This window comes from Drosophila bipectinata, chromosome XL (assembly GCF_030179905.1).
Source record: "Drosophila bipectinata strain 14024-0381.07 chromosome XL, DbipHiC1v2, whole genome shotgun sequence".
In the NCBI taxonomy this organism is placed as follows: domain Eukaryota; kingdom Metazoa; phylum Arthropoda; class Insecta; order Diptera; family Drosophilidae; genus Drosophila; species Drosophila bipectinata.
The window spans coordinates 15,118,030-15,141,987 of record NC_091734.1 but is presented as its reverse complement, the minus strand read 5'-3'; the positions used below and the strand labels follow the sequence as shown (position 1 = coordinate 15,141,987).

At 44.2% G+C, this 23,958-nt stretch overlaps 3 protein-coding genes and 2 non-coding genes across 8 annotated transcripts in view; 3 read left to right on the top strand and 2 right to left on the bottom strand.

The window, feature by feature from the left end:
* Positions 1–12,867, top strand: part of LOC138926147 (uncharacterized) — a 57,888-nt gene extending 45,021 nt beyond the window's left edge. The window contains exons 4-5 of the mRNA XM_070279032.1: positions 12,554–12,579; positions 12,634–12,867. Coding sequence (XP_070135133.1) covers positions 12,554–12,579; positions 12,634–12,822 — 215 coding nt within the window. The 3' untranslated portion in view covers positions 12,823–12,867. The remainder of the gene's footprint in view (positions 1–12,553; positions 12,580–12,633) is intronic.
* The window catches only part of Dop2R (dopamine D2-like receptor), a 41,939-nt gene that overhangs the window by 14,223 nt on the left and 3,758 nt on the right, over positions 1–23,958 (bottom strand). For all 4 annotated transcript variants that reach the window (XM_043209841.2, XM_043209843.2, XM_043209844.2 and 1 more), the window contains exons 2-3: positions 14,090–15,322; positions 10,260–10,450 (exon numbers count right to left, since the gene is read on the bottom strand). In XM_043209841.2, coding sequence (XP_043065776.1) covers positions 10,260–10,450; positions 14,090–15,176 — 1,278 coding nt within the window. In that variant the 5' untranslated portion in view covers positions 15,177–15,322. The remainder of the gene's footprint in view (positions 1–10,259; positions 10,451–14,089; positions 15,323–23,958) is intronic.
* LOC108134106 (nucleosome assembly protein 1-like 1-A) lies at positions 2,380–3,649 on the bottom strand. Its single transcript, XM_017254332.3, has one exon. The coding sequence runs from the start codon at positions 3,578–3,580 to the stop codon at positions 2,471–2,473; it is 1,110 nt and encodes a 369-aa protein (XP_017109821.2). The 5' UTR covers positions 3,581–3,649; the 3' UTR covers positions 2,380–2,470.
* On the top strand, positions 6,316–6,387 carry TRNAP-CGG (transfer RNA proline (anticodon CGG)). The gene has a single exon. It is a non-coding gene; the product is annotated as a tRNA-Pro (tRNA).
* Positions 8,594–8,665, top strand: TRNAP-CGG (transfer RNA proline (anticodon CGG)). Its single transcript has one exon. It is a non-coding gene; the product is annotated as a tRNA-Pro (tRNA).

The window sequence follows — 23,958 nt, the reverse complement described above, 5'->3', positions numbered from 1 at the left end:
CAGCGCTCCGGGAGCGGCAGGACCTGGCCAGGAAGCAGTGTCAAAGCGGCGACTATTAAACGAGTTACATATACATTTTCTTGTGCCACGCCAACAGACAAAGTTAATTGAACACTGAGGCACACTGGGGAAAATGTGAAGAAAGGCCGAAAGGACGGCTGCTTGGAGGTGGTGGGTGGAAGGTGAAAGGTGGCTGGTGGGTAGTGGGTGAAATTTTCCTTTTCTGTTCTTGTTTTTTTTTTTTTTGTGCCAAGTGACTGGCACTTGATGCTGTTGCTCCTGGTCTTCGGGCCCTATCAGAAGCACAGGGCAATTAATTGACTTATTTATTAAGTTTATTGTCTGCCCGGGTATGTGTGCGCCCTGCCGTCTCCTTCTAACTAAATGGCCCTATCTCGCTCAGCCCTCGCCCCTCGGCCCCGCCGAGCTTGGCACTCTGTTGTCGTAACAATTTTAGCGTTTTTGTGCGCCATTTTTAATAGCCTCGGACTCGGCCCCGGAGGGCAAGTTGATGCTTATTTATATATGTACCCGACAAGACAAGGTATGTAGTATATATCCCACACAGGACCTAGGTATGTGCGTCTGTGTCTTTGTTTGTATGTCCTGTACATAAATACCCTCGGCTACATGTGTGTATTCGAGATTTCTCCCCTCGTGACTTCCGCTTGTTGTTGCAACAAATTAGTTGTCATTAGCGTCAGGGGAAATTTTATTTTCTGATGACTTTTTCCAGGCCCTTGGCGACACAAACACACTCGCACCCTCGCAGGCTGTGCTCCTTTCACCATTTCGGCAGTTCGGCATATTGGTTATTTATACGCGGCCATCACTTGCCTGGAAATGGTAATATAATATTATTATTCGGGCTCCTTTTCGGCCGACTTGCTGCTGCCTGATTGAATCTGGCTTGTGCTTTTTTCGTGGCGCTCCAAATTGGTATTGGGACTAAGAGGTCTTGGCCAAATCAAAATCTGTGTTAATTATTCAAGCTACGCACCACGAGGGGAGGCTGAGCTGGGAGAGGCTGGGAGAAATGCGACCAAAAACCAAAAACTGCGGTCCGCGGTCGCCACTGCCCTGACTCCCGACTCCCAGCCGCCGACTCGCAGACTCCCATCCGGGCCGGAAGTCGGAAGTGCGCGCTTTAACTCTCATGCGTGGCCGGAAGCGGGAGATTGAGGGTTAAGGGCGACGCCGGGGCTCGGGATAAGAAGCAGATTGCAAGCCATATTTTTGATAGCAACCATTTAGCCGGCATCCTTTGCATCCTTCTGGCTGGCTGAAAAGTTTCCTGCCGTCGACCAATTTCATGCTGCTGGATTATTTATTTGAATTGATGTGCGGCCTGCGGTTCGGTGTGGTTACCAGACTTCTGACAGGGATTTATAAGAGCCCACACACACACAGACCTACTTAAGCACAAACACACACATACAAAATAAGCCACAAGCCGAAACAAAGCAACGCCCGCCTTCGAGTCTCGAATAGTTCATGGAACGGCCAAGGGGTCATTGCGTTGCCAGAACTTCTCAAGCCGCCCTCCCTCCAGTCGCCCCTAAAGTGGCCTGGCCAGCTGTAAGGAAACTCCGGATCTTGGCCCCATTTTTTTCCACTTTTTTGGGAGCCTGTAATGGGGCATCCATCCACTTTACGTAAACCGGGCGCTGGTCCGGGCCCGGTAAATGCCCATTAAAATTAAAAAACTTTACGCCCAACAACTCAACTTAAGCGCACACCCCAGTCCCCACTCAGCCTTTTATTTTTCATATATATTTTCCTTTTTTGTACCTAACCGAACAAGTTGCGGAAAACTCTTTTTATTGCCTGCCACATGGAAACAGTTTTTTGTATAGTTTGGCAGTTCTGGCCCTTCAGGGCGGGCAGGTGGAAAAAAAAAAACAGCCTTCTAGCCACCTAGTGGCGGGAGTGGAGGCCACGCCCACTGCTAGGACTTATTTGTAGTTTTATTTTTTTCCGGCTTTAGTTTGCGGGAGTGATAAATGTTTGCCTCCATCTGGCGCACATTCCGGAGGAAGAAGTACGGAGAATTCCGGGAATCATTGCGGGCAAGTTTCAAATTGCAGCGTCGCAGTTGGCCAACTTTTACCCCAACACCTACATGTTAGTTGGGCTCCCTCGGCGCTTGTTTTCCCAAAAAACTCAAAGCCAAAGGGGAAATGGGGACTCTGGGAGGATATTTCAAAAAAAATACAGTGTCCCAAGCATGGGCATATACTTGAAAACCTAACAAAAGTTTAATTTCAAAATAATATTCAATTCAAGAATATTTTGGGAAAAAATAATTGTATGAAAATACAAGAGTTTGTGGGAGGAAATTTCAAAAAACACATTCTTTCAGTTCAGCTCATATTGGCTTGAATTTTACTTTTAATTCATCAAAAATATATTACGAATCAAATTTAAGTTATGTAATATAAACTACATTAAATCGGTATAGCAGCCATATCTATTGATTAGGACAGTCATTCGAGGACTGTTTCTTGTTGTCAGGGGCCTTTTGGCCCTTTGCTGGAGGTTCCTCGTCATCGTCGGAGTCATCGTCCTCGCCTTCAAATTCTTCATCCTCATCGTCTTCATCATCGACAATGTCACCGGTAAAGTAGAGCACGGCTTTTGGAATAATTCTGGCGCGCAAAAAGTGTCCGATTTCGAAATCGGTTGCTAGAATCTGCTGACATTCTTCATCGATTTCCTCATTAGCTGGAACCTCTGGGGGGTTGAAAAAGTTGAAGAATGAATCAGTTGGGACATGCTTGACAACGGTGCGCATAGTGTCACGATCCTTATGCTTCTGATTCTTCCTGATGGTCTTCAGCGTCAAGTTCATTTTCTTCTCCCAGTTGATGGTGCATCCCGTGCACTTGTAGATCTCTGGTCCTTCAAATGAGAATGGATCTTCTGGATCGATCGTCGACTTCAAAACGTATTGCTTTGTTAGAACCGGGTTTGTGAAGAATTCGTTCTTATCGAAATGGAACTCCAGAGTATACGAACGGCCACTATTGTAATTGATGGTTATATCAGTCAGCTTTCGCATAGCTGGTTCGTCGTGTGGTTGCACCATTGCGGAGAGAATCGCAGTGTTGCGGAAAACAGTTAGCCAGAATTCGGGAATACCCTTGGCATCTTTGGGAATTTTTGTATTATCCCTTAAGGCGTCTCTGAGGTTCTCACCACGGGCGTCCTCCTTGTCCTGCGAATTTAGCTCAGGCTCCTTCCAGTTGGGCTTCTCTACATCGGGATCTCCTGTACCCTCAATAATTTCCTTGCGCTTATCGAAGAGAAGCTGGTATTTAAGATGGTAGCTTCGCTCCAGCTTGGACACTTCTTCGAAGAAATCAGCTTCGATTTTTAGTTGCTCCAATTGCAAGTTCTTCAAGACCGTGATTCTGTTTTGAACTACAGGAGGCAGAGCTTTGACCATTTGCTGCAGAAACTTGCGGCGCAGCTCAGAGTTCAAGTAAGCGGGCACCGACTGGCAGTCGAAGCCAGACTTTTCGTCCTCAATTTCATTGCAGGACTCGGATTCAACAGTTCCCTCTGGTGGAGCGTCCATTTTAAGTTATTGAAAATTTTACTTTGGCGTCAGAAAGCAAACGACAACGACCTGACAAGAAAAGCGACGCCGACAGAAAAAAGAACATATCAACTAGGGATGCAAAAACATCGATGTCACTATCGATAGTATCGATGTTTAAAAAAAAGTCGATATCGATGTTTTAGCATCTCTAACTTCACTAAGAAAAAAAGAGACCGATAGACAGAGAGGTAAGTAATTAGATGTTAGAATTTTACAATTAATATCAATGTTATTCCTTTTTATTCAACTATGAAATAACTATCTTGCGCAAAACATAGAAAGATAAAGAAAATTTTTTAAAATTTAAAAATAGTTCGAATTTTTCAACGATATATCGATGTTTTCAGCAAAACATCGATGTACTCTGAAACACTAGTATATCACTAATACCAATATAAAAAAATTGAAAATAAAAATATCAATATAAAATGGGTTAGATTATAAAGACAGCAATCTGGCCACACTAACAGATCGTTCCTTCCATGACACAATCAGTGCTGCCAACTTGCTTATCAGTGCTTACCGGCCAGACCTGGCATTTTTCAACCGTCATATGCAGGACAAATTTTGAGCTAGCTGCTGGCAGAAAATTTGGCATTTTTTAAAGCGAATTTATGTGAGCCAGGGTTCGTTTTTTTTAAACTCCTCCTTTAAGCACTCCTTAAACGTGCCAATTCGGGAGGTAATCTCCGATTTAAAGCGTTAGCTTTGTTTGTGATTTAATTACTGTCGCTGCCTTGGTCAAACGCGGAAGTCGAACAAGTTTTAGCCAGATGAACATTGTAAAATCGAAGCTGAGGAACTCAAAGAAGATTGAAACACTTAATTCGGTATTACACATACGGTGATTATCATTTTTAGCACAATAATATAAAACGTTAACTTCTTTTTGTTCATTAATTAATATATATTCACAATTTTGGATTGCGACGGGCAACTTAATGTAGCAGGTTTGGAAGGTAACTTTAGCATTTTATTGTCCGCAAAAGTTAGCAGCACTGGATACAATTATACAAGGTAGTCCACTCGGTAGAATTATAGTCCCTTAAAATAAGTTGAATATAATAAGCGTTGAATGTGTGAGTGAAACAGCTATACAGTGCTTCGATTAACCCGTACACGGGGTCATGGGGCTAAAAGTTTTTCTTAGTTACGACAAGAGTTGTAGTGTTTATAATTTTATTTTAATTAGTTATGAATTTGACATAATTCTTTGTTTTTTTTTTTTTTGGACAGCCATTTTCTTGTTTAAGTTCTTAATTTTAAAGAATATACGTATCTTAAAAAAATAAGTGTTAATATTAACAATAATATCGACCTTCTCAGCGGCGTTTAACAATGTCTGTTTTAAATTTGTAGTTTAAAAAAACTTAAAAAATAAAACAAACTTTACGCCTAGCACGTGCTTTTTTGCTTGGCCACTTAAAGGTTCAAGCTCTAAAAAAAGCAAACAAGTTTGACAACACTGAAATTAGGGGACCAAACCCGAACGACTTTGACAGCCGAATGGGCTACCTTGTATAATTGTATCACGGTTCTTTCAACACAAAGCTTTATGATAGTCAGTGTCCGAATCGACCCGGAAGTATGACTATTTCCAATTGTTTCCATATCTAGGAGATTAAATGGAAGAACATTTACTAACACGGCTCTAATTATTTAAGCAGAAGCCTTCATTTCAATTACATATTTTTATTTAATAATATTTATATGTTATCTAAAACCGGATCAAACAAGAAACTGGGTGCTTTTCTCTCTTCGTAATAGGCTTAATTTTTTGTCTAAATCTAAAATAATTTGAAAATGGTTATTAGGCACATCTTAGATATATTTTTCAATATATTCAAGCCCTCCTCTTGAAAATATAACGTGCTTTATTTTAAAACCCTTATTTTTTAATCAAAAACATGAATCAATTGAAGATTTGTACAAAATATGCCCTTGAACTCCCAGAGCCTAACGAGCACAAAAATCATATGTATAATAAAAGTGCCACAAACAAGGCTCGGCCAAAAGGGGATTTCCTTTCTGACGACACTTGGAATGTCACTAACAGGACGACGACTCTATTTTTAGGCCACTCGCAAAAATATGATTATTTTCATTTCGGGGCCTCCGGCGATACTCCTCCACGCTCCCACTGTTTCCGTCCTCCGTCTCTCTTTCGCCTGTGTGTCAAATGCTGATTAAGTACCGTTATCGCCGCCGCATATCCGGAATGCCAGGCTACTTTCCGGACTCCATTCCGGGTGTCCATTGACAGGAGCCATTCCGCAGGATTCGAGTGCCTCAAGTGCCCGAGAGAGTGTGCGTGGGGGTGCGTGTGCATAAGTGTGTGCGATTGTGTGTGAACATTAATCAGATTATTTATTTTTGCCATGAATTTATGGCAATTCCTGTGAGAGGACCTCTGGGGCACAGAAGGAGGGGCCCAGAGAGGGCCATGCAAATCGGAACGATTGACAATTGCAATTTAAGTCTCTCTGTTTTCCGAGCACTCCACATCGCTCATACGGCACGGGGTCTTGAGAAAAAGGATGGCAAAGGACACTTTTCAGAAAACGCAAATGGGGACTTTCAACTTCTTGGGCTATTTACTTTTTTTAATTAATTATTTAAGTTAATTTATTGAGGTAGGTAAATGTTTTATTTTAATATTTCGGCCTGGAGTATCTCCCCCAATTTTATCCATTTTCTGTTTACTTTCAAGCGGCTCGTTGGTCTAGGGGTATGATTCTCGCTTCGGGTGCGAGAGGTCCCGGGTTCAATTCCCGGACGAGCCCTACTTTTTTTTTTGGTTTTTCCCCAGTTTTGGGAAAATTTGTTACAAGGATAAGGTAGGCTATAATATATTTTCTTACAAATTTATTTTCTAAATAAATAAGAAGAAAATTGATATGACTTTTTTAAATTTGAAATAAATTTAAAAATATAACTTTCGCTTTGGATGCCAGAGATCCCTGGTTCAATTCCCGGAAGATCCTACTTTTTCCATCTTAGAGACATCCAATTTATCCAACCAGCTTACATAACTTATTAAATATATAATCCTCGAATTGGGTGCGAGAGATCTCCCCGAGAAAGAGTTATACTTTCTAATTAAAGAATTTTCTTAAAAAAATAATTTTAAAATATTAATTATTGAGGAGAATTAAAAGCTTCCTACTATAAACAACATAGATTTTTCTGGACCCAGAAACCTACATTCATATTTGGTATTCCCTTCCCAACCACTACTAGGGCTGCCACTACTAGGGATTGCTGGCTGTAATCCAACTTGTACGGGACCCATTTCTGGGAAAAGTCAGTTTGAAAAGTACTGGCCGAGCTGCATACAAAAGCAATTAACGGCGCCAAACAAACAGTGCCCGAGGGAGCGGGATGGTTGAGACGCGGCGGAGAAAGTAACACAGAGGAGCCGGGTGGGATTCTAGTGGCAGACAGAAAAGCAAACACAGTTCTGATAAGATTACTACGGAGAACATGGTCGGAGGCGGATGCGGAGAAGGAGATGGAGATGGAGTGTGTGAGTGCCAGACTAAAGCTACTTTGACTTGCTGGACTAGGAAGGACTCGGAGCCCTATCCCATAACATCCTTTGGGGGGCGAGGGGTGGCCTCCTTCCTGCTCCTGTGTGTGCACGCTTTTACACTTTCAATGACCACTTGAATGTCAACAAAAGCTTTCAACTGACATATACAACCACTTAAAATAGAAAAGCACTGGCCTATACACACACACACACTTCCCCGCTTACACACACACTCCCCCGCTTACACACACACACACCCTCTACTCACATATATCACATACATGGCATGGAGGACTAACTAACATGTTTGTGTATTTGTTTTAGCCGCGAGTTAAAACGAGCCATGGCAGCCAAACAACATCCTAGCAGCCAACACTGCGTATGAGTAACATGTAGTCCGAGTGTTTATCTCTGCCTCTGTGTGTGGGCTCTGCGTGTGTGTGTACTCGCCACGCCCATTGCTGACAGCACCCCCTGCTCCGTGCCCCCTGGCCCCTTTTGGCTTGCTTGTTTGTCTGTTAGCTTGTGTCATAAGCAATAATTCTCCATTGTTGGCATCTCGTTCGTTTCGAGGCCCCCGCGGCTTCTCTTGTTGCTTCTCCGTTTTGGGGCCGAGGCCAGGGGGTGGCGGGGGGCAGCCCAGAGGTGAGGGTTCAGCCGGGGAGCAGCCTCAACCTTTGCTGGCGCGCACATTTTTATGAGTTAAGTGCTATCCGACACAAATGCCAACGCACACAAAGCGCGCTCGGCCCAGGACCCAATCTTCCTCACCTTCACGTTGCCAATGTTTCGGTGCTGCCACTGCCACTGCCACTCCAGCTCCAGCCTCCAGCTCCCCCTCCTTCCGGGCAGGGCTTCCTTGCATTTCTCATTTCCTCAGCATTGGAACTGGACCGTGTTACTGCCCACTTATTGTGCTGTTGTTGACGCAAATCCTCTTAACTAAATCAATTTTCATTTGTGTGTTGGAAATGCCCCTGGACTCGAGTTGAATAATACGTACTTGTTGTTTTTTTTCCCCCCGTCGGAGCGAGGGGAGGGATTTATGTATTTGCGAAGATCGCGGATGTGAGTGAAAGTAAGCGAGACAGGTACAGCGAGATCGAGCGAATCAGAAAGAGAAGGCGCCTGAGCATCGAGAAATGTGAAGCATACTCTTGGGTGTCGCAACACAAAATTGGCAAGTAACTTTCCAAAATAATAAATATTTGCCAAAAAAATTAGATTTAATAAGGTAAAATATTTTATATAATTCCGACTTAATCTAGAATATTTAATAAAAAATTATAAAAATTAAAAAAATGAAAAGTATTTGCTTCAAAACCCTTCAAGAAAAAAATTGTAAGCAAAATCATTTTAAATTCGCAAAATCTGATTAGATCTCTCCATCTCGCTCTTTTCAAGTCTGTCTCTGTCTCTTTCCTTTTAGCCCGAGCCTAGCCGTCCCCTCGACAGGCGGCTCGTTGGTCTAGGGGTATGATTCTCGCTTCGGGTGCGAGAGGTCCCGGGTTCAACTCCCGGACGAGCCCAAGTCACCTAACATTTTTTCCTGATTTTTATAATCTTAGTTCCTGTTTTAAATGTTGGCATTCGAGTTTTTTTGCGTCCACTTCGGTGGACCGTCGATGAAAACAATAAATATTTAAATAACCACGCAATTGTGTGACAAGTTTTTGTACATTTGTTATTGTCACTGGCCAGCAGCAGGCAGGCCTGTTGTTAATTTCATTTGACTTCCAGGGGCTTTGTTTGGGTTTTTATGTTTTAATAACGCGACGCTGTCCCGGGAAATTGCAATTGAAATTTTTGTATAAATCGCCGGCGATAAAATAAACATGCAATTAAATGTGACAACCCGACAGCTTGCAACTTGCAACCAATTAAGAAACCTGCCACGGCTATAAACTGCAGCACTTTGCCATCAAAAATACTCAAAGTCTACGGCCCTAAAATATTGCCAGGATGTTCAGAAAGATATTTTTTTAAATGTGATCCTTAGTCGGGAGTTTTGAAAAATATGTATGCTTTTGCCATTTTATAACCATGTGGCATGCATCATGAAATATGCAAGAAAAAAACACACACATGCCCCTTTTTGGTGCCACCACGTATCCTCTTTGGCAAATTTCCGGAAACATTTACGGCGGACTGGGACTGCGAGTGGGTGGGGGAGTGGGAGTTTTTGCATGCAAAGGAGAAAGTCAAAATCCGGCCGGGACCACAAACCGAATGCTGATGAGCCAACGAAAGTGGACAAGTCGCCGGGCCAAAGGCACTTCCCGGCCATCTGTCAGTCAGCCAGTACGTCAGTTTGCCAGTTTGTCAGTCAATCAGTTAGTCAGTTTGTCAGTTGGTCGCTTAGCCAGTCGGTAGTCGGCAGACGGCAGTCGGCGGGAGTGGTAAGAAAAAGTTGACCAGACAGTCTGTCAGTCAGTGAGTCAGTCAATCGAACAATCAATCATACGGAATGACAGCAATGTCGGCTTAAGTCAAAGGCACCAGGCCGAGACAGGATGAGTTTGGCTCACCAAGGATATTATACACACCAAAAAAAAAGGATACGAAATGTACATATATTACCTTTGTCACTAAAGACTAAAAATAATTATTTTAAGACTAAGCACAAGACTTCTTAAGTCGTAGATTTCAAGACCTTTTTTTCCAGTGACCTAATTTTTATTTTCTATAAATTGTACTCCCTATTTTCTCAGTGTACTTTCCCTCGATTTAGCACTTCGATTGCTTAAGTTTCTCGTTTGGTTCTCGCTTTACAGCCCGTGCTCCTGAGGAACACATTGATTTATTTGCCGGCAGCACCAAAAATTGAATGTTATTGCTTGAATGGCCGCAATTTACTAAAAAGCCACGCCCCACCAGACTCTTGACCCCTGACCTCGCCGCCTTGCCGCCCTCCGTTCTCACTTCTCCAAATAAATTTAGCTTTGGCTCCATCCTGCTTTTTTTTTTTGGGTTATTTATGAGCGTGTTTATTTATTATATGACCCAACACTTGATAAAATTAAACGCAAATGGCTGGCAATTTTGCATTTTTTTCTCCAAAGCAGATCACCAAATTTGTATTATATATTTATACGTATATGTAGAGAAGTGTTAGAAACTTACCAGAAAATAGACGGCAAATGGCATTACGACCACGGCTACCAGGAGATCGGCTATGGCCAGTGAGACTATAAAATAATTCGTGACTGTTTGCAGGGAGCGCTCCCGACAAACGGACAGGATGACTAGAATGTTGCCGAAGAGGGTCAGGATGGGGAACAGAATCAGGATGAGCGCCCAGTAGTTGTGGTCCACTAAAAATGTACAAAAAAATTATAATTTTTACTAGGTAATTATTAATACTACTAAGAAAATATAAAGAGAAAATTTAGACTAGAAAAAGCAATATGGAAAGATTTATTAAGTCAGGTGGCAGTCTGGGTCTCACAAATACCGTCAGACTTCTTCAAATTCAGCGGTGAGACCCGGTGGATTAGCCCTGGGATCAGGCCTGATTGCTAGAACAAGCGGCCCTAGTTTTGTACTGAAATTTTTGAAATATGCTAAATACTCTTTTTTAATTTAAATATTTTAATCACTTAAGACTCCGCTGGGAATTGAACCTTCGCGCTATTGTTTATAGCATTGAAACGCATGCCTTAACGATATTAGGTATAGGATATGTTTCTACAAATGTTGCACCTATGAAACAATCTAAGTTTTTTTTATATTCTCATTTAACAAATTCTTGAGTATAACACTTGACCTTGAGACTGCGGCTTAATAACAGTAAACAATATGTAACTCATAAATCAGCTTCCTCTGCAGGGAATCGAACCCACGACCTTCTGATTAGGAGGTAGAAAACTTAACCATTGACCCATGCGGTAAAAGTTTTTCGCGTAAAAAATTTTGAAGGCCTAGAAAACTGTGGAGATTTGTATTAAATATTGAATATGCATAAAGCAGCCCATCTACAGGCGGGCATGTTGTGCCCACATAGACAAAATTTTAACGATATTTAAAAAAAATACTGTGTCCCAAGCATGGGCATATACTTGAAAACCTAACAAAAGTTTAATATCAAAATAATATTCAATTCAAGAATGTTTTGGGAAAAAAGAATTGTATGAAAATACAAGAGTTTGTGGGAGGAAATTTCAAAAAACACATTCTTTTAGTTCAACTCATATTGGCTTGTAGTTTACTTTTAATTCATCAAAAATATATTACGAATCAAATTTAAGTTATGTAATATAAACTACATTAAATCGGTAAGCAGCCATATCTACTGATTAGGACAGTCTTTCGGGGACTGTTTCTTGTTTTCAGGGGCCTGTTAGCATCTCTAACTTCACTATGAAAAAGGAGACCGAAAGACAGAGAGGTACGTAATTATATGTAAGAATTTTACAATTAAATTAATTTATTGAATTAATAATATGCATTGCCTTCATTATATTTACAGGTAATTATACCCTTGCAGAGGGTATTATAATTTTGTCCAAAAGTGTGCAACGCAGTGAAGGAGACATCTCCGACCCTATAAAGTATATATATTCTTGATCAGGATCACCTCCTGAGTTGATATGAGCATGTCCGTCTGTCCGTCTGTCCGTCTGTCCGTCTGTCTGTCTGTCTGTCCGTTTCTACGCGAACTAGTCTCTCAGTTTTAAAGCTATCGACTTGAAACTTTGCACACACCCTTCTTTCCTTTGCACGCAGTATATAAGTCGGAACGACCGGGATCGGTCGACTATATCCTATAGCTGCCATATAACTGATTGATCGGAAATGGTATAACTTTGGTGTTTTTAAAGTTAGAAAGTTCTAATTTAACATGAGAGCTATTTTTGGCAAAACAATACGACGTGCCAAATTTCATAAGGATCGGCCGACTATATCCTATAGCTGTCATATAACTGAACGATCGGAAATGACCCAACTTTCGTGTTTTTGAAGATAGAATGCTGGAATTCCATACAGATTCTATTTTTGGTCAGTTGATCCAACCTACCAAATTTCATAAGGATCGGCCGACTATATCTTATAGCTGCCATATAACTGAACGATCAGAAATGGTATTTGGTGTTTAGTAAAAATAACAACTTTGTTTTTTTTGACGATAGAAGCTTGGGACTTTTTTTTAGATTTTGTAATTTAATTAATTGGTTTTATTATAATGTAATCATAAGGATCGGCCAACTAAATCCGATGTTTGCGATATATATCCGGTTTTAACTGCAAGGGTATATCAACTTCGGCTCCGCCCGAAGTTAGCTTTCCTTTCTTGTTAAAGATTTAACATAGTTGGGCGGTTTGAAATTCTTGGTAAATATGGAAAGGTTCTTGCAAAAAAAGAAGTACACCGCACCGCAATTGTTACTATAGGCTTTGACTACGATTTTACTTTGCAGAATATGATCCTCTGGAATATTGGAAGGAAAGTTTGATGTATTTTTAATATTTTTTAATTAATAACTTTATATTCCTATAGATTAATTATCTCCAATGCGGTTCCCTTGCGCAATGCGCAGTAAAATACCTCTGTATCACCTCGAATCAGAGAGAACGTTCAGCAAAGCGGGCCAAATCGCATATGACAGAAGATCTCGCCTTCAACCAAACCCCAAAAAAAAGTTACTTTTTCTTAAGCAAAATCAATGGCTTATTGATTAAGTCATAATTGTTACTATTCTTTAAGCAAAATGTTACTATTCCTTAATAAATATAAAAAAATTGAAATATAAATGTTATTCCTTTTTATTCAACGATGTTTTTAGCGATATATCGATCTTTTCAGTAAAACATCGATGTACCCACTATCGATGTTTTTCCATCACTACCTACCATCCACCTAAAAGAAAAGCTACTCTTGCGGTTATTTGACAATTGGAGCTATAAGATATCCATAGGATCGAGCGGCTGAGGGCTGCTTCGTACAAAGCTTGTATCTTAGTTGGCTGTGACCATATCTAAAAATATTCAACAAATATCGATACCAGCAGGAGACCAGTGCCGAAGCGTCAAGGCATTGAAACGTTCAATCAACTCTCTCAACCGAAATCAACTCTATATATTTCTTTGAAAAAGCAACTAAAACCTAAAAAAGTTGGGAAAAATCTACCAAAACAAAGACGTATGTATCAGCTCTGAAGTATTAAAATCAGGTCAAGACTTTATCTTAATTCAACATAATCAAGACTTTTGGAATTTCTACAGCAAGGAAGATCGAAATGGAACGCTTCCGCAAAGCTATTGATTTTATAAAGCACAACCGTGTTGAAATTTTAAATTTTACGTGTTGCACTATATTAATGATCGCAGCCGGAGCAGTATCATTCGATGAATACATTGCGGCTGGGATTACAGGACTATTCCGCCTGGAATTAGCAAACAAACTTAAGTGGAACTACCTCGCCGCCGCTGGTAGCTACACAATTTTTCTGGCGCTGGTCTTAGGATGTATTTGGGTACAACACCGCTTCCGACATCGCTTTTATAGAGTAGCTTAAGCCACGTGGTTCCGACCGACTTCCCAACTTCTGGAGTTAAAAACACACTGGGACAATAAATCAAAAAATATCAAAAGAAACTTTGGAATGCAGCACCAAGTTCAAAATTTGTATCCAGTTTAAATCTATTTCTGTATCTTGAATATATATTATATGTCTCTGAAGTAAAGTACATTGTTATCCTTTCAAAATTTTGTAGTAATCCTTTGGATATACCTAATTTGGGGCTTTCCGATTGACGATATCGCAACTTTACACGTTTAAAGTCGACAACTTAAAAACTGAGGTCCTGACCAGAAACATCTATACTTTATAGGGTCGTAGCTGATTCTTTTACGGCTTCTCCTATTTCTACTCCCATTGTCTACTTTTATTAAATGACTATGAAATCATAAAGAGAAGGACTTTTTTGAAAGGACTACAAATACGAGCACTTACCCACTCTCATTTCGGCACAGGAGTCGGTCAGGTTGAGCGTCTCGTTGGTACAGTTGAACCGGTAGCCGTCGAGGTACAGGCCCGTCAGGTTCTGCTCGACGAGGAGTCCTCCGCCGCTGCCGTGTCCGGCGGTGGCCACCGCCCCCGCCATTGCGGTGGTGCTCGTTCCCGTCACCGCACTGCCATTGTAGTTTGGAAAATAATCGTTAAAGTTTTCGAGCAGCAGCATAAATGTGCTGCCTCCCGAGCCTCCGGCTGCAGTGCCAGGCTCTGCACCCCCCAGACCTCCTCCTGCTCCTCCCCCGTATCCGGTTGCAGACCCTGCTCCCGCCAAGCCGCCTCCTAGCCGATGGTGGGTGCGATTTGCTAGAGTCTCGCGGGCTGCCGTAGCGGTTCTCTGAATCAACTCGGCGTTCCCGAAGTTGTTCAGCAGACCGTAGTCGGTCTCTGCATCCGCCACGTTGTCGAGGGCCGCCTCCTCCCCGCTGTCGATGAGGGCTATGCCCCCCGATTCCGCCTCCCCTCCGACGGCGCCCTCCAGCTGCTGCTCCACGAAGCTGCGCAAATCAAAGCGACCCGTCTCCGGGGCCCCGGTCGTCGTGCCACCCGCCAGCTCCATCTCGGCCTCCACCGCGTCCAGCGCCTCACCTGGCGGGGTGGCGTTCCCCCGTAGCTGGCCGGCCAGCTGGGTGGTGTTCAGCATCTCGCCGAGATTTCCGAGATCGTTGACTCCCAGCCAGCTGCCCAGTGTATCGTTCGCCATGGAAGTGCTGTTCTCCGTCGCCGGCCCGCCGGCAGAGGGTCCCAGCAGCCATTCGCTGATATCGTCGATCAGCGCGTAGCCGGCGTCCTCCGCCGCCGCTTCCACGTCCTCGTACAGCGTCGCCCCAAGGTCCGTATCCGTTGGCCGGCCGCCATCTCCACTACGACTGACGCCGGCGCCGCCGCCCCGTGTCGCCTCCGTCGAGCGGTTGTTGTTGAGCAGTTGTTGCAGCCACGTGGTCGCAACGGTGGACGTGCTGGCCGCTACTGCGAGCGCTGCCCGCGCTGTTGTTGCCGCCGCAGTTGTTGCATTTCCACCCGGCATTGTGCCGTTACAGTGGGCTCCTCACGCCACACCGCCCCCAGCCCCCACCGCCGCCAATCGAGTAGGGCTCTGCCTCTAGTGGGGCGGAGGGGAGGCAGCAGACGTGAGCTGCAACACGTGCAACGCCAGCGGCATGTTTTCGAAAGCTGGAAAAGGACAAAGTAATAATTACTATTTATCTTATTAATAATTAATTATATTTTATGTGCTTTAAAAAATATACATACTAAGCTTTAAATTTCATAATAAAATATTTTTTTATTTAAAAATTAACTTTGTGGAATTCCCGTGGTAAGGAACTACTTTTGATTGGGAAAGCGATTGAATTTTTAATCGATTTATACGTACAGGACACACACACTGATTGGGTCAGGCACTTTGTGCCAATGCAATTATCTATCAGCCCGACCTGCCACGCCCCACGCCCCACGCCTCCCACCCCATACCCCACTCATCCAGCAACTGGCTGGCATGGCCGCATGTTTAATTAACTCTTTAATCAATTTATTGCCAATTATTCTACAAAAAGCGACAGCGAAAATTGTGTAATTTAATTAAATTAGCAAAAGGTTTTTGTGTCTCTCCCTCCGATGCCCGGTCCCTCCTGACGGCGTTCTACTTTCCAATTTCTACGTTTTCCCGCCCGCCTCTCCCCTCCCTTTGAGCCACTCGCTTTCTCCTCGACTTTCACCGCGCTATCTTGCTTTACACATTTTGCAATTTCCGCCTTTGTATTTGCCAATTGACGCTGATTAAAGCCGCCTCGGTTGCCGGCCATAATTAAAAGATGGCCCGTTGTTGCTGCCTAATAGGAGGGAAGAGAGTGGCCCGTAATCGGAGAGCCCGGCCAGCAAAGGGTTCTCCGGCTTGGACTCGGTCTCGGGGCTTGGAGCTCATTACCCCAAGAGGACTCTTGGCCGGATCGGGGGGATCTCACGCCGGTCTTGGCCGCTGCCTGCACTAATCAAATTTTTTGGCACACAACCAAAATTCAAAGACCGGGGCCCGAGGTCCCAGACCCAAGGCGAAGTGGCCATTCAGAATGGCGCAGTGCCGTACGTACGTGTCCGCATCCTTGTCCGCACAAGTGTCCGTCTGGCTCTTTCATTAATTACGCCAAGCAACTGAACTCAACTCGACTCAACTCAAACGAAACTGAGCCGGCCTGAGCCCAACTTGCAACTGAACTCGGCTCAGCCGGAGTCGAGTAATTAATTTCACTTTCGCCTGAGCGATGCCTTTGAATATGCGCCACTGGCACGCAAGCCATAAAGCACAGGGGCCCCAGCCCGGATCCGTATTCCGGAGGCTCTCATCCCCATCCCCAGTTCCAGACCCAGACCCAGACCCAGACCCGACTCCGGACCCGGACTCTTACCCAACTGAGTGTCACTTCCTGTCATGAACCAGGGCCACTACTGCCACCACATAACTCAGGCTGCTGCTGGATGGCTCGGTCTATTACATCCTAATCATTGTTGGCACACATCACCCGGACCATTGCCATTCCGTCCGGCGACAGAACACGGAATCGTTAAGTTCATACGGCTCACCGCAAATCAAGTTTTCTTTCTCCGGAGGAGTGGCCGGAGTGAGGGGTGGACGGCTGTTGCCTTGCCCTCAAGGACACCATCCCTTCGGGTCTGTTTAATTATTTCGTGATGTTTGAATTTCAAAGGCAGCTTGGCCAACATCTTGGTCGTTTGGTGAGCTATTTTGCAAGGCAAAGTTATTTTACAGAAAGGATTCACTCCTGTCAGTGTGTTCTGATAGGGGTTTCTATTTTGAAATATTTTCTGGTTAGAGATAAGCTATAATTAGCTAGTGTTTTTTCCAAATTAATTGGTAAAAGTTTTTCTCGACTTAAAGTTCGACTTCATTATATTTTAGATTATAGAAAACTACCAAGTTGATACATAGTTCTACATACTATGTTAATAGGCAGAGACTTTTAAGAAAATTGTATTCCACGTTTTTAAAACTAAGTGCTATAAGTGCTATAAGAGGGTGCTCCCATAATTTGTACTATTAATTATTTCGAATTCTATGAAACATATTTTGTCTTGTCTTGTCCATTCCAAACAGTTTGGAATAAAAAGAGCCTATTGTTGTCAACCAATCCCTTTCTATCTATTTCTGTATTGTTTTTCAAATATTCACATCGCCCTCTGATATCCTTCGGCTCTGAGATCCTTAATCATCATTCAATGATGATTAAGAAAGACTTTGGATAACTACCGGCCATTTGTGACCTGCCCAAAAGAGTAAATATCACGTATACGCCCCAATAGTAGAACAAAATCGAAAGCGCCCCTTTTGATAGCCCATTGCCCACTCCGTAACTCTCCACCGCTCCTTATATTACAAACTTATAGTTTTAAGGCCACAAAACACCTGATTCATATTCGCAGATTTTATTACCAAGGTTGGAGCGATTGCTCGGCCAGGAAATGAGGTCAAAATGTGGGGCTGGCTTTTTCCTCGTAATCGAACTCATTTGGAGTGCATTTTAGCAGCGGAACCCGTGGACCATTCACCAAAGGAGTCGCAGGCCTTGGCGCTAAAAGTTGAACCTCCCCCACTGAACACAATTACTAACCGGCCGGGCTCACAGGAGGCGGGCCCGGGAGGAAGTGGCTCTAATCACTTGACCCCACTCAACCTTCGGGCGCTTATAATATGACGTGGCCACTGCAATCCAATCCGAGCAATCCCAGCCAATGTCGTGCCTCATTAACAACATCCGGGCAGTGGCAAGGCATTTCCTCCGAGCCCCTGCCGTTGCCCATGCCCCACTCTTTTTGCACCACACGACACTCAATAAATCAGCAAGTGTAATTATTTTCAACGCCATCGTTCAGGAGTCGCGTGCGGCCCGAGGGGCAGTGGGGCAAGGGGTGAGTGGTGAGGGCCGGAGAAAGAAGAAAGTTTGGGGTGAAAGTTTGTCAGCTGAATTTTTGCGCCCGGCGGTGCAAGGCCAAGGAAACACACACATGCCGAGGCGGTGGAGGAGGCGGGGCGGAGTAGTTCGGGGCAGGGGCAGGGATAATGCAACCCTGAAAGTCCTTTGCCCCTTCGGGCTTGGTTTATTTACAATTACAATTTTTAGTTTTTGTCCCCAAGCCACAGGAGTCTGCATTGCGTCTCATTTAAAGTTTCTCCATCACTGAGAGAATAGGTTTGAATATTTTTAATTAAAAAAGAATAGTAAGAATATAGCTTTGAATATTTAAAAAATATATATATTTTCTTTAAGTTTTAAGCACATAGGTGGAAATCGCCCTCGTTTCTCTCAGTGCTGGGATCGATTACAGGACTAGGTGTGAGGCTGTCCTGCCATATCGCAACTCGCATAACTGTGACCCGGCCCATAATTCAAATTGAGTGCCAATGGATGCGGATAAATAGAATTCAGGAGGGTCGGGGTCGCCGGGGATGGCCGAGGTGGTAGGCAAATTGGTTTCAGATTTTACTCAAACACACACACTCAGTGGGAGACTCATACACATACACATCACCCTGAGGGCAAAAAAAGAATCACGACACCAAAAACGGATCCCTGCGAATGTCCTGTCCATATGTGGAGGGTGCTCCGCTATGTGTGTCGCCTGGGGGACTGAACAGATGCTGCTGCCTGCCTGCCTGCCCGGCTGCCTGCCTGGCCAAGATAAACAATTTGATGACTATCTCCCTCCGACCGCCGCCTCTCTCGCTCGGCAATCGCTAAACGCCAGCGGCAAATGCTTGTTAACTAGTTATGCGGCGAGTCGACTGTCCGAAACTTTAAACATCTGACACCCAGCGCCAAATGAACAGGAGCAACACCAGTGACGGCTGTGTGGCAACAACGAGCACAGCGGCAACATTATTCCAAGGCAGCAGCAGCCACTGTCGGAGAAACTTTTTACATTTGTTCGACATCAGCATGACATTTGATTAATTCCATTAGATCCGCCTGTTTTTGGATGGCGAGGTGGCTCTGCAGCCCCGGGCTGTGCCCACATGGCGTATGAGCTATCAGCGAGCATCGCAAATCACGTATACGCCGCGTGGGCTGCTGGTTGAGGGCTGTGATGGGCTTAAGCTGCGCTGTAGTGTTCTTCTCTATTCATAATTGCTTTTCAGGACTTGGGACTGAAAACTCCTGCCTCTGGAATACTATTTAGTTTACAAGCTAAAAACTAAAGCATTTCTTCGGTCTTTTTAAAATATTTTCGCAAGAAAATCTGACTTTGCCAGGCGGGCTTAAAGTTATTGTTTGAATAAATGGAAAAGGGGGCTGCAGGGACCCGGCAGCTGACAAAGGGAATCGCGACGACTAGATATATACGTGTACACGGATATATATATATTTTTGTATATGGAACAAAAACCGCTTATCGCTTCAAGTCTACTCAAGCGTCAACAGAGCGATTCATTCGAGAATTTCTTATGCTTCAATGAACCAGAAGTGTTGTCGTTGTCGTTGTCGGCCACGTTGTCGTCATCCTGGTTCGCATCGTGGCTATATTTATACCCCTAGGTGTGAGTGTGTGTGTGAGCAAGTCATCTAAGCCAGAGCACACCACACCCACACCTCCTGGCCTGGTTGCCTGGCCAATGGCTGCCCCTTTTTTGTGCCAACGCATTCGATTTTTACCCACCGCCCTGGCCTTTTATTGTGTGCTATCCTCTCCCCTCTTCCTTTTTGTCTAATGGAAAATTATTGAAAAGAAAAGCCAAATTGCACGCTCAATTTTCTGCGGCCGGGACTCGGCAGGAGGCTGTCATGTCCTGTTTCCAAAAAGGTTTTCGTTTCTGATGCAGAAGAAGTAAAGTGCGCCCAAATTGACCAGAAGGAGCAAAGGACACCGGCTAGCACGGCCAGGACGGCCGAGCAGGGCCAGAGATTAGGCGTGCTCCTACTCTATTACTTCACCCGACTAATCTGAGGTTTATGGGCTATTTTTCTATAAATTCCAACTACTTTGAGGCTCAGTTCGTGCGCCGTGCTCTCAAATATTTATAAAGGACGACGACAACTACCGGCAATCGAAAAGTTCCTGCAAACTAAGGCTGCAGACCTGATTCCAACTCATTATTTCAACTTGCCGGAGGGGCTGCTACTTGTTTTCCCTTTTTTCCGTCCTCTGGAAGATATTTAATACGGACAGGCCCCAGAAACCCATTAGATACATGTGCTGGCCGGGGCTGGGGCAGGTATGTCCTGTCGACATTTCTCTGGCATTTAATCCAGGCATGGGGGGGCAGGTGGGGGGTCGGGCTGAAAAAGGACACTCTCTGGGTAGGTAACTGGCTTTAAACTCGCCTGCGGCCGCTTTAAGTTTATGATTTATTCAAGCAAAACAATTTTGCATTACAAAAGGGCGCAGAGCTCACGGGCCGCTGACCACCGACCAGAAAGCGCAACAAAGTGCTCGGACATCGGGGTGGGGGCGGAACAGGGACAGGACTCCTGGGGGTCCTGGCTGTCTAGGCAAGCAGAATTATGCAGTGTGCCACAAAGAAAGAAAGGCAGAAAATGAGCAGCGAACGGGGCGAAATTGCCAAACAAAGGCCAGAGCGCTCCGCAATTGACGTGGCAGCAGCAAAGGGCGTCCCACGGCTTTTCTTTCAGGGTCCATGGTTCAGGGTTCGGAGTTCAGGGGCCAGGGGGTCTTTTCACTGCTGGCAAGGTCTGCACTTTACATATATTACCAACGCCTACACCTACACCGCGAGTTGAGGGAAAAAGCAGCAGGCACACACATTAAAATCAAACATTTAAAGCCACAATAAGGATCTCACGAAGAACTGAAACAATATTTAAGGGTTTTCTTTCAGAAGAATTTTAAAATAAGTTTTTATTGAGGTGTTTTTCTAGGGCAGAAGCAGAAGGATATGAACTCATCTTGATTGTTTTTTTTAAACTTTCTGCAGGTAATGGAAATAGTTTTGTTTAGAAAATATCCTTTGTTTTTAGATACCTATCTTAGAAAAGGACATTCTGCCAACCAGCATTTTTAAGAATATCCTATTGTGGCCCATGTACACCGGCGGAAGAATAGGGAGCAATCTTTGATGAAGTCATCAGCGATTTGTGGCGAAACCTTTTCTTTCAGTGCCATTTTGTATTCGAGTGTCCTGCAGGACTTTGCGGCTTTCGCCTTCGCCACCACTCTCCCTCTACCTCTCGCTCTTGAACAAAGGAAAATATCTTTCATTAACTAATTAGCTTACTTTTTCCATTTAGCGGGGAGGCATTCGGGCTTCCAATCTCTGTCGGTTTTGCTTTTGTTTCCCAGGACCTGAAAGGATAACGTGTAGCTTGGGTGTGCTCGGCATTAAAATACAACTACTTTCTTCTTCTCTTTGGCTACTGGCTGTGCGCCGTTTTTGTTGTGCTTCCCTGCTCTGGTCTGCTCTGTTAGCCAGCTCGCTTTTGGCCCTCTTCCCGGGCAGAGGTGGCCAATACAGGGTACTGGATACTGAGACGGGGAACGTGAATTTCGCCTATGCCTTTTGGTTGCTCGTCGGGTCTTTGTTATTTTACGCTTTAGAATTCTTTTGGGCATGCCAAGCCAAATTTGTTCAGCATCCTCCATCATCAGGACTGCTGAACTCACCCCTCCCTCACTCCCTCGCAGGACGCGCAGGACTCACAGGACTCCTTCTTGCCCGAAATGGAACATCGGGCATCTGCGGCATTGCCGGCTGCTCCGTCATCGTTGTTGCCTCGTTGCCATACACTTTGATTAAAGTGAAAATAAATGAGGGTCCTAGGCAACTGCTGCTGCTGTTGGCCTAGACCTCACCCACGTCCCCCTTCCCCCCACTCTTCCCATGGCCACCTCTTTTTGGCCGTGTGCGTCTTTTTCAGCCCGGGTTTTAGCTTCAGTTTCGCATTTTTTGGGCATTTTTTTCTTTCTGCGGGCAACTTCATTAGATGGCTACAAAATACATGCGGCCAAAAGGCTCTATCTCTCTCGCCTCCCCATTGGCTGTCTCTTTCCGTCGGACTGTGTGTTGGCTACAATTAAATAGACCGTTATGACGCTACGACAACGACAACGACCACGACAGCGAGGACTAGAACCAGGACGAGAACGAGAACGACGATGGGGGAAAATTCATTTGAATACGGGCCGCAATCGCAAAATCGTTGGCCCAGTTATCAGGCGCAAATTAGTCAAAGCAACTGCTTTTCTAGCTCCACAGCACCAAGGACTCTGCCAGCTCCGGCTGGGAAATTGCCGGACCCGGGAGTGGTTTGATGCCGGAGTGGCCTAATTTAATGCCGTCAGAGTCGGAGTCGCAGTCGTAGTGGAAGTGGAAGTTCTCGCAGAACCCTCAAGGTATGCTACAGAAAATTGGGGTCATCGCTTTGATGGAAACGGAATAATTGGATTTTTAAAGGCTGTACAGCCTACCTATAATTTCAATTTAAACTAAAAGTATTAATATATTTAAAGAATAAAGTAAGATACCCCTAGAACACCCAGAATATCTCCAGTAATGCGGAATATGGCCCTTTTCTCGCCCTGATACCAATGCCATTTCGGCCAACGTACATCGCCCATATGGCCAAATACAATGGCCAATAAATTGCCGGTCCGCCTGTCTCATTAAACGAAACACATGAGATGCCGGAACGTTCTGAGGGATACAGATACACGCACACACGCGTACACGCACACACCGATGGCCATTCGCATAGGACGCGCTGTGCGTGTGTCGTCCCCTTTTACGTTTAATTCAATAATGCAGCGGCAACTCGTTTGTCATTTGATGTGTGCCACGCCTCCGTGCCTCCACCGCCGCTTCTGTCCTGCCATCTCCTCACCCCCCTACGGAAGCTGGCGAAAAAATCAGAAACAGGACACGAAAAAGGACATGGCACAGTGTGTGGGAAATACTTCCCATGCTTATTGCGTACAATAAATATTTATCACAAAAGTATGGATATATTATTATATATATTATTTAAATTTTAAAATTTAATAATACAATAATACTAAAAAGGAGTAGGTAGATAGATGGACAAAATACATAAAGTTTTGAAGGATCTTCACTGACACTAAGGATACAGATTTATATCCAAAAATCTAGTATTATTATTCAGTAGAAGTGTATGTATTATAATTTCAAAAAAGGTCCTTTAATTCCTCTTATCCCTTCCCCTTTCCCAAGTGCCTTTAAGTATTTAAATTTGCTCATCTTTAATTATATTTCATTCAATCTATTGAAACCTACTTAAGGCCATGGGAATTAATCCACTGTAAGGTGGGCGAGTGGGTGGTCTGGGAGGCTCTGGGTGGCGGTGTGGGCGGTGCGGTGGTTGTGCGTGTGTGCCTTTCATTTTCATGCCACAGTCGAGGCGCTCAAGCAAGACGAGGCTTTCAATTTCTTACTTTTCTCATCTGTTGTCAGATTTTCATACGCTTCTGTCACAGGCTGTTGCCTCCGTCTCCGTCTCTGTCTCCGTTGCCGTTGCCATTTCCGTCTCTATCGCTCACCACTCTGTCTATCTCTTTCCAGCTCTCCGGGGAATCGATAATTTCATTTGGCCAATCTTGAATATGGCTTTAAAGCCACTTATGGGTATGTCCTGACTGGCTCATCAGGATCTCGGCACCGGCAACTTCATAAGTTCCCGCCTCGACTCTGCTCCGGCTTAAACAATAACTTCATTTGCAGGCAACTTTTTTAATATGCAACCATGTAAGTACACATGGGCGTGGCAGTGGGCGGAGAGGGACGTCACGGAGGCGGCACAACCTGCCTGCAACTCAATTTAATGCAA

Excerpts from the sequence above, each read along its gene's own strand:
- LOC108134106 (XM_017254332.3), bottom strand. The coding sequence starts at position 3,580 with ATGGACGCTCCACCAGAGGGAACTGTTGAATCCGAGTCCTGCAATGAA.